This window comes from Pan troglodytes, chromosome 17, assembly GCF_028858775.2.
Source record: "Pan troglodytes isolate AG18354 chromosome 17, NHGRI_mPanTro3-v2.0_pri, whole genome shotgun sequence".
Lineage (NCBI taxonomy): Eukaryota > Metazoa > Chordata > Mammalia > Primates > Hominidae > Pan > Pan troglodytes.
Window position 1 is genome coordinate 68,928,159 of NC_072415.2, and position 17,846 is coordinate 68,946,004.

Here is a 17,846-nt window from a genome sequence, read left to right on the forward strand (position 1 = left end):
CAGGAACACACCTTTTGTGCGCTCTACCTAACACACGAATTTCCTAATTTCATAAGGGCATTTGGAGGGAAAGTATGATGATATTTACATGCTTCTGCAAAGCCGGCTTCTAGCCACAAAAGATTAAAGAAAAATGCTAGGATTTTGCAATACACTGATTGGAGGAAAAGCCAAGACATTGAGAGTTAGCAATAAAAACAGCAACAACAAAATCGCAAAGGGTTTGGAATTCCTTTAGTTTCTATTTGGCATAAGAATCATATGATTTCTTTGTTCTGCCCTTCCTTATCGACTGCACTCAAATGATAGTTTTATTTCATTCTTGCAGTCAAGTGACTGATTCTATTGTTGCTCAAAGCAGAGAGGTGCACAAGAGAGCCTTACATATGTAGAATAATAGAATGAACCTTTTTGTATTGTGTTTTTGGAAGAGGGGTAGTGTCCGCTTAAAAAAAAAAAAAAAAAAAAAAACCCAGAATAAATGCTGTCTTTTCAGCTGTGAAATTTAGTGATTTTGCAAAATGGACTAAGATGGGTGCTTTGCTTTTAACTACTGGTCTACCTGGCAAAGGGGTTTCTCTGAAATCCTCTTTACAAAAATAGAACTGAGATAACTTGCAATAAAATATCTTTTACTTTTTGTTTATGATATTTAAAAGCAGATGCAATGTTATTTGTTGCCATTTGTGCAAATGATCAATTGTGCTTCTAGACCAAATTTCTTCCAGCCGAGGCTCCGGCTAAATCACTGGGCTTTGTACAAAGCCCTGCTCAAAAAAGTGTTTGGCATGATGAAGCCACGAGGCAGTTGTATAGCTGAAGGCTCTTTATGATAAGCATTTCAGACTTTAGTTTTGGTAGTACAACTCTTGTAACCATTCAAGTGCTGCTTTGCTGTCATTTCAACTCTTAAAAGAAGGGAATGGGGGAGGGGCAAGAGAATCTTTTAAGTAAACAAAGATCCCAAATCCATGAAACCTAGGATTTATCATGGTATGTACATTATGAAATTCCATATATTGTAAACTGTGTAGCATGTCAAGATTTCAAATTAGCAGGTCCTAGTGTACTCTTCAATGCACATACGGTTTTTATATGCATATTAATAAAGGCCCATCTTTGGGAGAAGAAAAAAGGCTCCCTTTCAAATGAAATCAAGCCCAGGTAAAGCTGAAACCCAACCCACAGAGTACTGGCACCGTTTTCAGGCCAAAAGAAGACAAGGGTTTCAATTTCATCATCTTGTAATGCTGATAAATGCGATGCTGTGACTGGCAAAATTTGCAGATTACATAGGTCTTTCTAAACGTGTGTAAATATGCAAATATGTATTCCAATTTATGTGCAATTCCAAACAATTTGCTGTTTGAAATTAAAGACCAACAACTCTTCTGTGAGACAATAATTCGGGTCATTTACATGAAAAGTCTTAAACAGCAAAAATGCTACTTGCAATTTACATCATACAGTGCTCCCATCACAGAGAACAATGGCTTCCTCAATGGAAGTTAACGCAGTAGAGAGGTATACTGAGATTTTTTTTTTTTAACTTTTCAGCACACTTTGCAAATACTAACCAATGAATCAAATTTAAAATAAGACAGAAATGTTTCTTATGCTTGGTCATCACTGCTACTTGAGTGTTATTTTTGTGTCTTCAGATTCCTATCAAACAGGAGTGAACCTTTTTAACAGGTTATGGTGACATTTTTTCAGCTCCTTCCATTTTGTCCTATTTCCAGTGTCAGCACAATTAGCTTGACTTGGGGGTTTCTGTCTGGTTTTAAAAACCTTTCAATGGAGTGCACGTCTGTGAACAATAAAGGAACGAGGACACGGGGCTGGGAAAACAGCATACCTCATCTGGAATGGAAATCTATCGTCTCTCGCCCTTGCACGGGTCACGATTATACACCTTCGTGACCTTTAGCGGGCTTACATGTGTATCTTTTTGTGTTCCGCAGGCTATGACCACCTGCTGTATGTACAATATGTGCTTGTTACATTTGTACACCATCTCCCTTCTAGAATTTAAAGACCTAGCTATTACATCTTGTTTACTCAATATCATTCCCCCATTAAGGAAAAAAAAAAAAACCTACATGAACTGAACATGCCATGTTTCAATCTGGCCCCAGTGGCTTTTTCTCTGAAAGCAAACGTGTGTCTTTTACACCAGGGCTTTCTCCCCACCCCAGGGGGTGTCTTCCATTCTTTTGTGGCTCAGTTGAAGGCGAAAAGGGCTCCAAACCACTAACTAACCAGAGGAGAGCCCCTTCTTCCACCTCCAGGGAGAATTTCAGATTTAATTTGTCCGAAGATAGCGTGCTCTCTTCTTACTTATTTGCCATCATTACGAGGAGAACAAAACACCACCTTGGCTTCAAGATCCTGGGTAGAGGCTCACGGTCTTTTCAACCATCTTTGGCGAGGCCTTGCTTCCTTCCACTCGAGTAAGTCGCGGCTTGGGGCCACGGAAAGGACTGGGTGAGAGCCCGCAATGTCGTTGGAAAAAAGCAGCCCTCCCTGCGCCCCCTCACCAGCCCCACCACCCTGCTCCACTCCCGGGGCGAAGCCGCGAGCCAGCGGCCCCGTATGGGCGAGACTTGGCAGGTCCGCGGGGCGCCTTCTCGCCGCCGCCGGACTCGGGGCTCCGCAGCGGCCGGGCGTCGGCGCCCGCCGGCCGCGGGGCTTCGCGCTGCCGCCGCCCGGCTCCCGGAGCCTCCCTTCCCCCACCGGCCGCCCCCTCCCCCTCGCCCGCGCTCCCTTTTGTTCGCTCGCCGCCCGGGCCGAGCCGCCGCCGCCGCCGCCGCCGCCCGGGCCCGCACCCCCAGCCGTAGGCCCCGGCGTGGCGGGCCGGCCGCCGCCGCCGCCGCGCGGCCTAGAGCGCGGTGCCCGGGGAGGCGCGGGGCCCGGGCCGGGCGCTGGCGAGGCCCGGCGGCGGCGGCGGCGGCCGGGGAGCCCGGGAGGCGGCGGCGGCGGCGGCGAGGCCGCTCCACCGCACACGCACACACAGACCCCGGCAGCGGGAACGCAGATGACACGCCCGTAACATGGAAGCCGCCGCCGCCGCCGCTCCGACGACAGCAGCAGCAGCCACAGCAGCAGCCGCCGGCGGCGCCGCGCTGAACAAAGGTCATCCGAGCTGCGGCCCAGACGCCCGGGCTTGACCGCCGCGAAGGCCAACCCCGGGAAGGGGGTGGGTGTGCGCCTCTGGGGGTGCGGGGCGGCGGGAGGCGGCCGGGGCGAACGAGGGGCGCAGGGCAGCCGGACCCAGGGGCGCGGGTGGGCGCCGGGCAGAGGCGGGGTGCGGCCCCTCGTGCCCACTCCTGCGGGCCGGGGTGAGCGCGTGAGGCTCAGGCCCCTGGGCCTGCCCGCAGTGGCCTGTCCCACCCTGGCCTTGGGGACAGCCGGCCTTCGCGCCCCGCCAGCTGGCTTGGGGGGCCGAGGAGGAACCGCCCGGGCTAGGCCCCGCAGGTTACGAGAGGGGGGCCACGTGAGCGCGGCTCTCCTACTCCCCCCGCCGGCGCCGGCCGGGCACAGATGCGTTTCCAGAGGCCTCCGTGCCCCCTCTCCCACTGGCCCTGCCTTCGCCCCCCGCCCCCTCCCCAGACAGCCCCAGTTTTCTTCCCCCGAGGTGAAGGGATTTGGACTTCTCCCCCCAGGTGCTTGAAAGAAGAGAAGGTTGGAGGAGGAGACTGGGGGGCTGCTGGTGGTGGTGACAGGGCTGGGAGAGAGAGGAGAGGGACGGAAGGGAGGAGGGGGCTGGGTGGGGTGGGGGTGACAGCAGAGAGGAGCCTGGTCAACAAGCCAGCACCACTGTGCTAGGAGGCCAGGCCGGCTCTGCAGCCGACGCATCCCGTGTGAGCAGACACACATAGCTCGCTTTCTTGGGGGCTCTTTGTCAGCCACCAACACAGAGAGCACACACTGACACACACGTACACAAAGATCTGAGCCAGGTTGTGGGAGGTAAGTGGGGGAAGGAGAAGGAGGGGGAAACAGTGTCTGCGGTGGGCTGTGGGGTGGAGGGGAGGGGGGATGGGCCCTGAGGGGCTCTGGGGTGCTTGCGAGGTGAGCATTTCCAAGGCTGTGTGCTCGTGGGGTGGGGGGACACACGATGACCTTCTCCTCCTCAGGAAGACCTAAGAGGGAAGAGCAAACCCCAGCGAGATCCCCCCTGTGCTGATGATTTTCAGGGACTTGTTGGCAACTCAGCGAGGGTTGCCATAGCTTTTTTATGTAGGGTGACCAGAACCGGCTGAAACTGGTTTGAGGCAGATCAGCTCCTGAACACAATGCAGTCACTGAGCTACTACAGTAGGATAGCAGCTTCCTCCCTTCATGGCAGCCAAAAGCAGAGGAGCTTGCAGGAAGGTACCATCCCTACACAGTATGTGAATGCACACTTAGACACCACACAGCACTGGTACGTGACTAATGGAGCCCTAAAAGATTCTGGGTAGAGAAGATGGAAAAAAAGGTGCAGGTTTGCAGGGTCTGAGATTACTTGGGCTTTTCCTGCCTTTTTCTTTTGCTTAAGGGATGGACAAGGAGCTGAGATTTATGACCCTTATTAGAGAAAAAAATGTGCCTTGCTAGGGTGGGGACACTTGGTTGATGCAGTCTCTCTCTCTCTTTCTCGGTGTTTATAACAAAACAAAACCAAAATGAACTGAGGGGTTTGTAATGGTAGTTTGTTTGTTGCTGGAGAATGCTACTTTGCATGCTTTTTTTCTCTTGCAGGGTATGTTCTGTCTTGTGCTTTTTCTTTTAGAAGCTACTAAAGGGTGTTGGGGATGCTTCTGACTATTATGAAGGCCAAAAGGTAACAATATTGTTCTAGGAAATGAGCATAAATGCATTCCAGTGATGCTGTTAGCCATACATGCTGTCTTTTTTTTCCTTGTAGGCCTGTTGACTGGGGCTCCTTTTAACCCTTTCCTATTTGCTGAGAATGCAGCCGTGTGACAGTAACTGAACATTGGTCTAAAGTCTTTCCAAAAGGTCAAGGTTCACAAGGTGAGATACGCTGTTTTGAGCATGAATTTAAATATTTATTTGCAGATCCATTTAGACACAGACGGACCGTGGATTGCTACCCAGGAGATAAAATTGGGTTCAGAGTGGAGAAGAAATGCTCTTAATGTTATCCCAGTTTAATGGGATTAGAGTGACTTTATGATGGTATTGCGATCAAGGCGAAATCTGAATGCCTTCATTAAATCGCATGTGTCTGGGCAATTGGGAGAGTCAGGCCTGGAAGGAAGCGAGTGTGGAGAATGGTAGGCGTCAGGGCCTTGTGGAGAATGTGCTGTTTTGCATAAGACGAAAGCAGTACACATGTGGCATTTTCCCGATGATTATAAGAAAAGGAAGGGCTTCACCAAATCGAGGCAGCCTAGCCACCTTTTTAGGATTTGAGGAGTCTGAAGGTAGATTTGCCTTTTGTTCATTCATCACCTTTCTTTTACCTTGCTCTCTTGTGTTAACCTGAAAGGTTTTTCACTCCGACTCAAGTGGTGGAATGTCTTTTATTGATTTTGGGGGCTGTTGACGGTGAGTTCGCCATTGGATTCTTTGTGGCATATGTTTAATGTGGAATACTAATGCAATACCAGGGGGAAGCCGGGTAGTCTGGCTTCATCTGTGAAAAGATGCCTGTTAACTCAAAGCTGTACTGGAATGGGTGGTAGAAAATGTCTGATGCCTTTAAAGACCGCAGTTAGGTTTGAGCAGGCATTTTAATGCACCCTCCAAAACCAGAGGTTGGAGAGGAGAGGAGAGGAGAGAAGGAAGGAGTGAGGAGAGTAGCAAAGTGAAGAACAAAGGCTGAGGGGGCTTGCAGGAGAACACTCAACATTTTGCCTTGGGTTCCTTGTGAAAAGAACTGCAACTTCCCCAAACAGGAAACCAGCAGCTCCAGAATGGGATCCAGTGTGATCTCAACAACAGATAGAACTGGTCCTGCCTTTCTGCTGGTTTTTGGTAAAAGTACAGTCAAGAGGAGCCCATAGAAGACATGACTGAAAATAAAATTTTCCCCTACTTCGAAGTGGGCATTTTGTTCCTCTCCGTGTTCAGCAGAATAGGGGCTTTTCAGCAGTGCCGAGGATCTTGGAATTGGTTAAGTTGTGTGCTGGCAGTTGGTGGGCAGGATATCTGCAGTGAAGGACGTCAAGTATGCAAGGGTTTTATTGTTAAAATGTTTTTCATTTGGCTACAGAACATCCACTATGTGATAAAACTGGCAAAAGGGAAACAAGAGTGCATGGTTAGCTCAGGATACTTTATGGAGTATTTAATAGAGATAAATGTAATCTCGGACGGATATACCAGTAAATAGCTTACATGATGGAACAAAATTCTTTGCAAATCACTGTGCTAAAATTGGTTTTCAATTCTCCATCATTTCTGACTGCCAGAGGTTCTGTGTATGAGTGTGGCAGGAATATGCTTGCGAAGCAGATCCGAATCCACGCTGCGCGTGGTGTGCTGCTTCTGCGTTTCTGATGTCAACTAAAACTCAGATGGCTAATATGATAAACCTTAATTAGCTTAATACAATAAACTGTTTTATTATTTAGTCCTTCATTCTTGTCTTTTGAGAGTCAGTGATTTTTGTTTAACTTTGACAGCTAACCCCTTGCCACGGCTATACAGTGCGAATATGTTTTAAAAAACCTCTTCGTAGGGCATTGCATGTCATGGAATGTTCTGGTTTTCTGTCTTGGTGGTTTTTAGCTTTGTTCCTCTCCCTCCCCCTTGAAGTCTCCTGAAGATAGCATTTGTTTTGCATTTAGACCAGTCTTTCCAGCTGCAAATGCTGCTGAGGGTTGGAGAGCTGGTTCTCTGGGGCGGGAGTCATGAGCTCATCTTGGATTGGAGCTTGTCTCAGGTGTTGATCTCATGCTGAGGTATAACAATGTAGCAGGCCCAGGCCTCCCTGGAGTGGGGAGAGTCTTCTGGGCTGGGGAATGTGGATGCGAGTGTGCAGGATGAGCTAGGGCATGTTCCTTCCTGGGAGAGCCAGGGGGGACCCGGTGCCTGCAGTTCCTGTCACCGTGGAGCCCAGAGCCCAGCCCCTGGTCGGCAGTGCCTGTAGCAGGCTCTAAAGACGACCTGCGGTCCATCCCCTCCGGAGCAGGAATGTGTGGGTTTGGCTGAGGAGAGCACACTGGAAAGAAAGTGTAACTGGGTGTTGAACCCTTCTTGTTTTTATCCTTTGCCTATTCAGTCATTTTTTCCATGTTAAAGAACATTGGAGCCAGGGTGTTTGGAACTCTCAGCGCAACCTGGTTCAGGAGCACACATGCTCTCTTTTTCTTCTGCTCTTTTCTCTCAGCTATTCCCTGCCCCCACCCACTTTGACTCATTTTAAGGAAGGTCTAGGAAGGAGGTTGCCAACTTGTCAGTAGAATCTTCTGATGCCTTTGACTGTGAGTTAGAATTTTAGGGTTTGTGTTCTCCCATCTCCCATTTATTTCTTCTCTTGAAATGTTCTCTTGGACTTTTCCGTGCAATACAGTCGCTCTCCAGTTGGCTTTGAACAACCTTTACCGTATCCTTGGTAGAACTCCAGCTGGCTGTTCACAGGTGAAGAAGAGGTTGCCAACACAAGGGAAACTGACTCCATTCCCCATCATCTACTCCTAATCCCAGGACCATCAGAACAAGAACAACAGACTTGATAAACATTATGGAAACACACACCTTCGTGTTCATTTTATTTTAGGGCTGATCTTTAACTAAGTCATGGTTAAAGAATTAGCTTAAAAAAATTTAAAATTTGTGTACAGGAAAATTTACTCTGTGGTGTACAGTTCTGTGGGTTTTGGCATATGTGTAGAGTCACTTATCCACCACCATGGGCGAAGCAGAACAGGCCCATCACACCAGAGCGTTTCCTCTTGCCGCCCCTCTGTAGTCAGCCTCTCCTACCCCTGGCATCCACTGTCTCACTATAGGGACATGGTTCTCTCTTCCTAGAGTTTGGGCTTTCTAGAATGTCAGATAGCAAGATGCGTTTCAGATTCATCCATGTTTCTCTGTGTTTCGATACTTGGTTCTTTGTCATTGCTGAGTAGTATTCTGCTGTATGGATGTACCACAGTTTATTCATTTACTGGGCGAAGGACATTAGGGTTGTTTCCAGTTTTTGCTAATTGTGAGTAAAGTTGCTGTAAGCATTTGTGTGAAACAGGTTTTTGTGTGAACATAAGTTTTTATTTCTTTTTGCTAAATGCAGTCACATGTCGATTAATGCAGGGGTACATTCTGAGAAATGTATCATTAGACAGTTTTGTCATTGTGCAAAGATAGAATGTACTTACACAAACCTAGATGGTGTAGCCTACTATAGCCTACTGTATACCTAGGCTATATGGTGTAGCCCATTGCTCCTAGGTTGTAAATCTATACAGCATGTTACTATACTGCATACTGTAGGCAGTTTTAATACAGTGGTAACTATTTGTGTTTCTGACCAATCTAAACATATAAAAGGTACGGGAAAAATATGGTATTATAATCTTATGGGATCACTGTATGTACGTGGGCCATTGTTGACCAAAATGTTGGTTTGCGTTGCATGACTGTTCTTAGAATTGGGGTGGCTGGATCACATGGTACATACATGAGAGTTAGAAGTTTGAATGAAAATAAATCCAACTTGTAACTCACAAAAAAGATCTAGCGTTGACAGCTGCAGTTAAGACTCGCCGAGAAAGAGATCGTAGTGAACATTGTCTGAAGACACACGAGAGATGATCATGATAATAGAACACTCTCTAATGGGATGACATGCTTTATAACCCTGAACTAATCAGAATTAGCCAAAAGTGGAAACAGAAAACTGCAAGTGGTAAAATATCCTTTATTTCCTGCAGCAATTATTTTTAATCTCTTCAGAAACATTTGGCAGTCTAATTTTTACATTCAGGTTCAATAAAACACAAAACAACAATAGAATAGAAATTTTGGAAAGTGATACCACAGATCATTGTTGAAATCTTAGTTGTGTGTTATTAACTTCTGAATTATAATTTGATTTATGGACTGCCAAAGTATTGGGGTCATTTTATTAATAATATTTGAAGTTATTCAGCTTTTATGTATTTTTAGGAACTGAAAATGTTTAAGCAATATTCAGTGAAAGCAGTGAAGAGGGGAGATTTTGGAAGATTTTTTTGGAAGATTTGTTTGGAAGATTTGTGTTTTTTTTGGAGTTGGAGTCTCGCTTTGTTGTCCAGGCTGGAGTTCAGTGGCGTGATCTCGGCTCACTGCAACCTCTGTCTCCCAGGTTCAAGCGATTCTCCTGCCTCAGCCTCCTGAGTAGCTGGGATTACAGGTGCGTGCCACCATGCCTGGCTAATTTTTTGTATTTTTAGTAGAGATGGGGTTTCACCATGTTGGTCAGGCTGGTCTCGAACTCCTGACCTTGTGATCCGCCCGCCTCAGCCTCCCACAGTGCTGGGATTACAGGTGTGAGCCACTGTGCCCAGCCCAGGTTTTTTTTTTTTTTTTTTTTTTTAAGGATAAAATAGCTTTCAGGATTGGGAAGAACAGACAAAGGTAATGGTGGTACAGATGGAGGGGAGCCCAAGAAGTGGGACATGATGTTAACCTGGGGATTGCCTTGTCATTTAACAGACGCTTACTGAGTGTTTAAGCACTGGGCATTGTGCTAAGCACAGGAGTGCAGAGGGAAAAAGGCCCCAGGGAGAAAAATCTAGTGGAAGGAGCCCCCAGAAGCTATGATAGGAATGTGAATAGGCCACCTCATGCCAAGCGTCCACAGAGGAGCTGTGAAAGACTGGTAAGAATATGTGAGGCAGTCAGAGCCTGGGAGAGCATCTAAGTCCATGCAGCACACGTGGAAAGGTCTGGGGAGAGCTTGGTGTTTCGAGTGGGGTGTGGGTGTGCGAGGGGATGGAGCTGGAAGGCAGTTGAGGGTCACCTGATGAGGCCTTTTGGTGCAGTCCCTTGAGGGTGGACTTCTGTGTAGGCAGAAAAGCCGGACCTTTCATTACAAAGGTCCTGTGGCAGCCCCATGGAGGTTGGAATAGAGGCTGTACAGGCTGGAGGTAGGGAGGCCAAAGAGGGAACCGGCAATCCAGGAGAGAAAGGATGAGGGTCTTTCATCCCAGGTGTTGTTTGTGGGGATGGAGTGGTAGGTGGGGGCTGCTTCAGGGGCCAGGTAGTGCCTGATTGGAGGAGTAAGGCTGCTTCTTAGGTGGCTGTCTGGGGGTTGCCTGGAGACTGGGTGTTCCTGTCTTTGAGATAGCAAATTCCGAAGGCAGAATAGATTTGGAAGAGTGGAGGTGGAGGGACTTGATACAGTGAGTTCAGTTTTGGGCTCCAATTGCCTCTGGCTCTGTGAGTCTGGAATTTAGGAGGGTTGCTTGGGCTGGAGGTCAAGATTGGTAGTAATGAACATACAACAGAGAGGATAGAAGAAAGGTGTTTTAAAAGGGGTTGGGTTTGGGTCCCCTAAGATAGTGGCTTACGTAGTAAAAACCATAAACGAAGCGGCAGGGGTGGCTGAAGTACTTAGAACCTGTGCTTTAGCAAGTTGGAGGGCAGAAGATTCCCAGGAAGGTAGAAAATGTAGCTAAAACCTGCAGATGCTGCAGTAGGTGATGGCACTTTACGTCTGTTATCCCATTTTTCTGATTTTTAAACCTTTTCTTAGAGGTGGGGTCCTGCTATGTTGCCCAGACTGGACTCAAACTAGCTGGACTTGAACTTCTCGGCTCAAGGGATCCTCCTGCCTCGGCCTCCCAAGCAGCCAAGTAGCTGGCACTATAGGCATGCACCACCGCAGCAGCTATTATGTTACCTCATTTGATACCGAAATGATGAGAGGAGCTGTACATGTTTTTCCCTGTGGTACCAGTGGGGAAACAGACAGAGACCCTCCCAGCTCGTAAGTGGAAGTGGAAACAGGATTTGAAACATGCTCCTTCTCACTGTGCTGTTCTGCCTTGGGGGAGCATAGTTGGTGGACTGAGGGGTGAGCATGGAAGCTGTTTCAGGGTGTGGAGGTGCCCAGAGAGGGCACAGCAGGTGCTAAACAGCAAAGACACTGGCGCCGTTCATGTTGGAGGTGATAGCTGATGACTGCCAGCGTGAGAATATGCAGTGGAGAAGTTTGAGGTACACTCAGGGCCTTTGTATTTAGCCAGATTTTCCTGATTGTAGTCAGCACAGAGAGCAGAGCATCTGTATTTGCACCAGAGACATCTCTAGAAATAGCATGTTGAAAAGACTTATTTTATTGGGCACTGGGGTGAGGATACAGATTGGAGGGGAGAAGGGCTAGAAAGATATATTTGTTTTATGTATTCTTTGAAAAGGCTGAGAAAATCAAAGCAAATTGAAAGTGGTGCCGAGAAGAATCTTTTGTTCCAACAATAAATAAACACAGTTTAAAGAATTCTTTGAATCATCTTCTACGGCAGGAAGTTCTATATTCTGGCTGTTTTATAATGAGGGAGAGCAAATTCTGTTTAATCTAAATCTGGAGACTGAAATAAGTAATTTTTAGACAGACGCAGAGCGGCTTTTTTAGCTGTCTCACATATTCCTTACGAAGGATCACTCTTTAAGGATGGTCTTCAGGGGCCCCAAATGCAGATTTTGTATTCTTCTGTTTTCAGTCAGTTATTATTACAGCTTTACATAATTAGAGCTTTTAGACATCTTGAGTGATCCGTAGAGACCTAAAGATAAAATCAGGGTGTTGTGGTTCTTGAACTGTTTTCTTACCATCAGCCTTTGCATTTTGGGACACAAACTCCTCCTTTCCCCAAGGCTGACTCCCGGGGCTAGTAATGGGTATTGATTTTATCATTTTCTTTTGTGAGGAACAAATTCTTTCTAGGGATTTGAATAGTAAGAATTAGATCATTGAAAAACCTAAAAAGGTTAGAAAATTCAAAGCCCTCTGTTTTAAAGGACCCCATAGCTGGAAGTACTTCACACATTTGTAGTTATCTCATTTTCTACAGTGAGCCCACATTGGAGGGTGGGGCCATCAGGTAGCCAATAGCAGGTTTAGAACTGGAACCCAGCACTATAGTCCTAGCCCAAGACCGCATTCATCATTACCTTCTCTCTGCCTTCCAACATTTATCTTTTTTTTTTTTTTTTTTTGAGACCGAGTTTTGCTGTGTCGCTCAGGCTGGAGTACAGTGGCGTGATCTCGACTTACTGCAACCTCCGCCTTCCGGGTTCAAGCGATCCTCCTGCCTCAGCCTCCTGAGTAGCTGGGATTACAGGCATGTGCCACCACGCCCGGCTAATTTTTGTATTTTTAGTAGAGCTGGGGTTTTACCATGTTAGCCAGGATGGTCTCAATCTCCTGACCCTGTGGTCTGCCCACCTTGGCCTCCCAAAGTGTTGGGATTACAGGCGTGAGCCAACACACCCGGCCTAAAATTTATCATATGTTTTATTTTTTTGAGGCAGGGTCTCACTGTGACCTCACCCAGACTGGAGTGCAGTGCTGCGATCTTTGCTCACTGCAGCCTTAACCCCCAGGGCTCAAGTGATCCTCCTACCTTGGCCTCCCACCTCAGCCTCCTGAGTAGGTGGGACCACAGGCACATGCCACCACGCCCGGCTAATTTTGTTTATTTTTTGTAGAGAAGGGATCTCTCTCTGTTGCCCAGGCTGGTCTCAAACACCTGGGCTCAAGTGATCTGCCTTCCTTGACCTCCCAAAGTGCTGAGATCAGAGGCGTGAGCCACTGCACCCAACTATGTTTTGATGGTATTTAATCCTCCTCCTATTTATAATCTTTATGTGAACCTGAAAACACGATTTGATTAAGTTAAGCTTTACCCAGGTACTTGTTGAGAAGCTGGTCTTTGATGATTTTGCTGATTTTTTTTTTTCTGGGATGAAGTCTTGCTCTGTCGCCCATACTGGAGTGCAATGGCACAATCTTGGCTCACTGCAACCTCTGCCTCCTGGGTTCAAGCAATTCTCCTGCCTCAGCCTCCCAAATAGCTGGTATTAAAGGCGCCTGCCACCATGCCTGGCTCATTAATTTTTTGTAGTTTTAGTAGAGACGGGGTAACACCATATCTCTATCTCCTGACCTCAGGTGATCCACCCACCTCGGCCTCCTAAATTACAGGGGTGAGCCACTGCACCTGGCCAGTTTTGCTGATTTAACCTAGCAAGAATGGGAGAGGTAATTTGAAAACTGATTTTACTTTGTGTTCTAGTGAAATCTGAGTGATAAAGGCCACGGAGATTTTCACTTGCCTTTGCCCAGCTCTCAATGATATAAACCTGATTGCCTGTCAATGATGTAAACCTGTGTTTTGCCACTTATAGCTGCGGGACCTTGAACAGGTTATGTAAATTCTAAACCATACGTTTCCTGAGGGTTGTTAGGAGGATTAAATGCATATATAAAGTGTTTAGCAGAATATGTGTGGTGACCCCTTCCTACAATCTTAGCTGTTGTTTTGTGGTCTTTGGTCTCTGTTTTGGGAGAGTAGCCTTAGTCCCAGGACTTTTTTTTTCTTTCTTGGAGGGTATTGTCTCCTGTCCTGCCTTACCTCATTGGCAAGTATATTTGTTTTTGACCATGAAAACAGACTGTGTGTCTCCTCGTCGCTAGAGTTTTAGTTACAGCTGCCCTATATCAGGTTAAAAGTGGGTGAAGTAGACACAAGGGTAGTGTATTTGTTCCTACTTGGCTCTACTTTCATTTGTGGTTGGAGAATCTTGTCTGAATTTTGTATTTATTTATTTATATTTTATTCTATTTTTTTTTTTGAGAGATAGTTTTGCTCTTGTTGCCCAGGTTGGAGTGCAATGGCGCGATCTCGGCTCACTGCAACCCCTGCCTCCCAGGTTCAAGCGATTCTCCTGCCTCAGCCTCCTGTGTAGCTGGGGTTACAGGCGCCCACCACCATGCACAACTAATTTTTGTATTTTTAGTAGAGACTGGGTTTCACCATGTCAGTCAGGCTGGTCTTGAACTCCTGACCTCAGGCAATCCACCCACCTTGGCCTCCTAAAGTGCTGGGATTACAGGCGTGAGCCACCGCGCCTGGCCTGAATTTTGTATTTGTAATCTAGTACTTGAACATTTTTTTGCCCCTGGAAAAATTTTCCACTGAGTGGCTGTACTTTAGGTTGTCTGTGGGTGCAATTTACGTTGACCAAAGTTTAAAACAAAACAAAACTTGATGGTGAAAATATGCCAGGTTAGCAAAAGCCTATATTCTGACTCTTTCCCCCGGCACTTCGCTTCCCATGTTGGTTTGACCATGCCTAGATACTTATATTCTGCACACTGGGATTTGGGGGTGATAGAGGGGTGAGTGGAGAGGGATCTATGAATAATTATTTTATTTCTGGAACTACTCTGTTCAGTAGTGTGGTAGCCACTAGCCACATATGACTACTGAGCACTTGAAATATGGCAAATCCTAATTGAAATAAGCTGTAAGTATAAGATACATATCAGGTTTTGAAGATGTAATGAAAAAAAAACCCAGAATATCTTGTTTTTTATATTGATTACATGTTGAATTCATAACATTTTGGCTATTTCACCTTTTCCCCCCCTTTTTTTCTCCTTTTCAAAAAATTAAAACTTTTTTTTCCTGGAGATGAGTGTCTTGCTGTGTTGCCCAGGCTGGTCTCAAACTTCTGGACTCAAGTGATCTTTCCCACTCAGGCTCCCAAAGTGTTGGGATTATGGGCATGAGCCACTGTGCCAAGTCCTTTTTTTCCTCTTTTTAAAATATGACTGCCAGAAAATGTAAAACTAGATATGTGGCTTTTGTTATACTTCCCTTGGACAATGCTGTTCTGGAATGGTGGGTGGACATTCAAATAAATTTAGCAATGAAATTTTTCTGGTGCCCTGCAGTATTCATATTTGTTGATAACATTGAGTCTCTCCTTCTGTTAACAAAGATAGTGCTAGTTTGGCCCCTTTTTCTCTCTCAGGTGTTCCTAATTCACCTGTCTCCATCACAGGTCTACACAGCCACGCTGGGTTGGTGTTTGCTTCATTATGGAAAGGGAACCAGTATTGATCACAGGTTTGCTGTGTGCTGGATGCCTTATACTTACTGTCCCCTGTAAGGTTATACTTCACATTCCTGTTGAGACTCACAGCTTGAGTGACCAGCTGAAGAATGCTCCACTAGTAGGTGATCGGCCCTAGATTTGAACCAGGGTCTGGCCAGCTTTGAAATTCTTTTCTGTTTCTACCACTTTGTACATCTTTTCCGTGTAAAAGCTCCAGTTTGCTGCTGGTGTTCCGTACCTCTCGGGAGCCCTTGTCGTCTAGAGTGTATTTCTCACACTTTAGTTTGCATACAACTCACTTGGGGATCTTTTTTTTTTTTTTTTTTGAGACAGAGTCTCGCTCTGTCGCTCAGGCTGGAGTGCAGTGGCGCGATCTCAGTAGCTGGGACTACAGGCCCCCGCCACCATGCCCGGCTATTTTTTTTGTATTTTTTAGTAGAGACGGGGTTTCACCGTGTTAGCCAGGATGGTCTTGATCTCCTGACCTCGTGATCCGCCTGCCTTGGCCTCCCAAAGTGCTGGGATTACAGGTGTGAGCCACCGCGCCCAGCCTCACTTGGGGATCTTGTTAAAATACAGATAATGATTCTGTAGGGCTGGGATGGGCCCAAGACTGCATTTCTAAGTAGCCTCCTGGTGCCGTTGACCCTGCTGGTTCATGGCCTGTCACGCTCTGAGTAGCAAGGCTCTCTGCTCCTCCCTTGGTCTCGGACCTGCTTCCTCTCTGCTTCCAAAGCGATAAGATTCTCCAGGCCTTCCCACAGGGACTTACCCTCTAGCTTGGCATGTGATGCTAGCAGGGAGCAGACATGGGGGCCAAGACTGTTTTTTTTGATCACAGATGCCCAGTTCTGGCATGAATGCTAATTTCTGAGTACTCAGGATCTGACTGGATCCTGGGTTTATTCCTCTTCCTACGTTTCTGCATTACTCCACCTTTGATATTGTGATCCCTTTGACACTTGTAGTCTGATAAGATGGAAAATAATTTTAATATTGTGATTGCATCCAGGAGATGTGGCAAAGGTGCCTGTTATGACTTCATGAAGACTGTCAGGCCTTAGGTCAGCACAGACAAGTGACTTTGGGTCTAGTGCAATGGCTCACGCCTGTAATCCCAGCACTTCGGGAGGCTGAGGTTGAGGTGGGAAGATTACTTGAGGCCAAGAGTTTGAGACCAGCCTGGGCAACGTGGTAAACCCCGTCTCTACAAGAAATAAAATTAGCTGGCTGTGGTGGTGTGTACCCGTAGTCCTAGCTGCTTAGGAGACTGAGGCAAGAGGATCGCTTGAGCCCAGGAGTTAGAGGCTCCAGTGAGCTAGGATCACACTACTGCACTCCAGCCTGGGCAACAGAGTGAGACCTTGTCTCGAGAGAAAAAAAAAGCAGAAAAGAAAAGTGACTGTGCTATGTTTGGTTCACGGATTCAGTATCCAGTGAGAGATGAGGACTGAAGGCAGTTAGCCTGCCACCGTTTCTGCCCCCTTGCCTGATGAGGAATAGAGGTGACTTGGGAGTTTTCCTTAGAATGGGGGTTAGAAGAGCCACTTCATGTAGCAGTGTTGGAAAACGGCTAGTCACATCACCTCTCCAGCACGTGATGGAGACAGCCTCCATTGGGTCCTTGGATGAAGCTGTCCTGGGGAAGGTTGCCTTGGGGCCTGGACCAAACAGGAGATTGAGTTGCAGGAAGGAGTTCACTGTGTTATATGTTTAAACTGTTATGTAAGAGACTGGAGAATTTTATTTAGTGGGTTTATTTTACTTTGGGAAGGCACATTGATTAAATCAGCTATAGCAATAAATAAATGTCTGTTGCATGAGTTCAGTTTTAACTTCCCCATCTCTCTACAAGAAAGTCTGCCATTTCACAGAAATTCTAGTTGAAATTTAGATCTTATTGGACATCCGGGCACTGAGAGTTCTGTGTTATATGAATCTGGCACATTGAATTGGATTTATTAATCGTTGGCTAAGTCTGTCAACTCCCTGTGCTGTGCAGAATCCTGTGCCTGGCATGGTGACAGTATCAGCTCTGGGCCTGTGAGTGTGGCCCTTATGGAATCACAGATTGTTGGAAGGGGAGTGGAGTGGGGTTTGGAAGAATAGGGACAAGGTTGGGTGTGTCCTAAGGATGGTCAAGGCTGTGGGGCCAGCCCTGGAGGAAGGAAGTGGAACTATGGAAGTTAGTCACAGTTGGGGGGTGAGTTTAGAATGTAGCTAGGGCAGAATGTTGCCATACCATGCCAAGAGTCAGGGTAAGTTAAGAGTCAGAGACTGGGCAGGTTGGCTGGGCATGGTGGCTCACACCTGTAATCCCAGCACTTTGGGAGGCTGAGGTGGGCAGATCAATAGAGGTCAGGAGTTCGAGACCAGTCTGGCCAACATGGTGAAACCCAGTCTCTACTAAAATGACAAAAAATAGCTAGGTGTGGTGGCATGCACCTGTATTCCCAGCTACTCGGGAGGCTGAGTCAGGAGAATCGCTTGAACCTGGGAGGCAGGAGTTGCAGTGAGCTGAGATTGAGCCACTGCACTCCAGCCTGGGCGACAGAGCAAGACTCCATCTCAAAAAACAAAAAAAAACAAAATGAAAAAAAAACCACTGGGCAGGTAGACCTTCAGAGGACATCAGAAGGCCAAAGATGATGGGCACAAGTCCGGTGAAATAGGCAAGGACAGGAACACATACAGATGCAGGTCAGATGGCCATGCACAAGTGCATGATGGCAGGAGTCGGCAGTCCGAGAGATCTGTGATCTGTGGTGCTGATAGGAGAGGCC

The 17,846-nt window shown here is 46.9% G+C and overlaps 1 protein-coding gene across 34 annotated transcripts in view; it reads left to right on the forward strand.

The window, feature by feature from the left end:
• Nucleotides 1-2,074: 2,074 nt before the first annotated feature.
• ZNF532 (zinc finger protein 532) overlaps nt 2,075-17,846 on the forward strand; it is a 122,362-nt gene continuing 106,590 nt past the window's right edge. For 5 of the 34 annotated variants that reach the window (XM_063795767.1, XM_054672074.2, XM_063795765.1 and 2 more), the window contains exons 1-2: nt 4,038-4,828; nt 4,913-5,022. Coding sequence is in view for 1 of the 34 variants with exons in the window: in XM_063795766.1 (XP_063651836.1) it covers nt 3,054-3,135 (82 nt within the window). In the remaining 33 variants the exon portion in view is untranslated. Of the gene's footprint in view, nt 2,454-2,945; nt 3,200-3,655; nt 3,973-4,037; nt 4,829-4,912; nt 5,023-17,846 lie in introns of those variants that run through there. The other 29 variants (XM_054672069.2, XM_063795771.1, XM_063795777.1 and 26 more) reach the window with 22 other exon arrangements.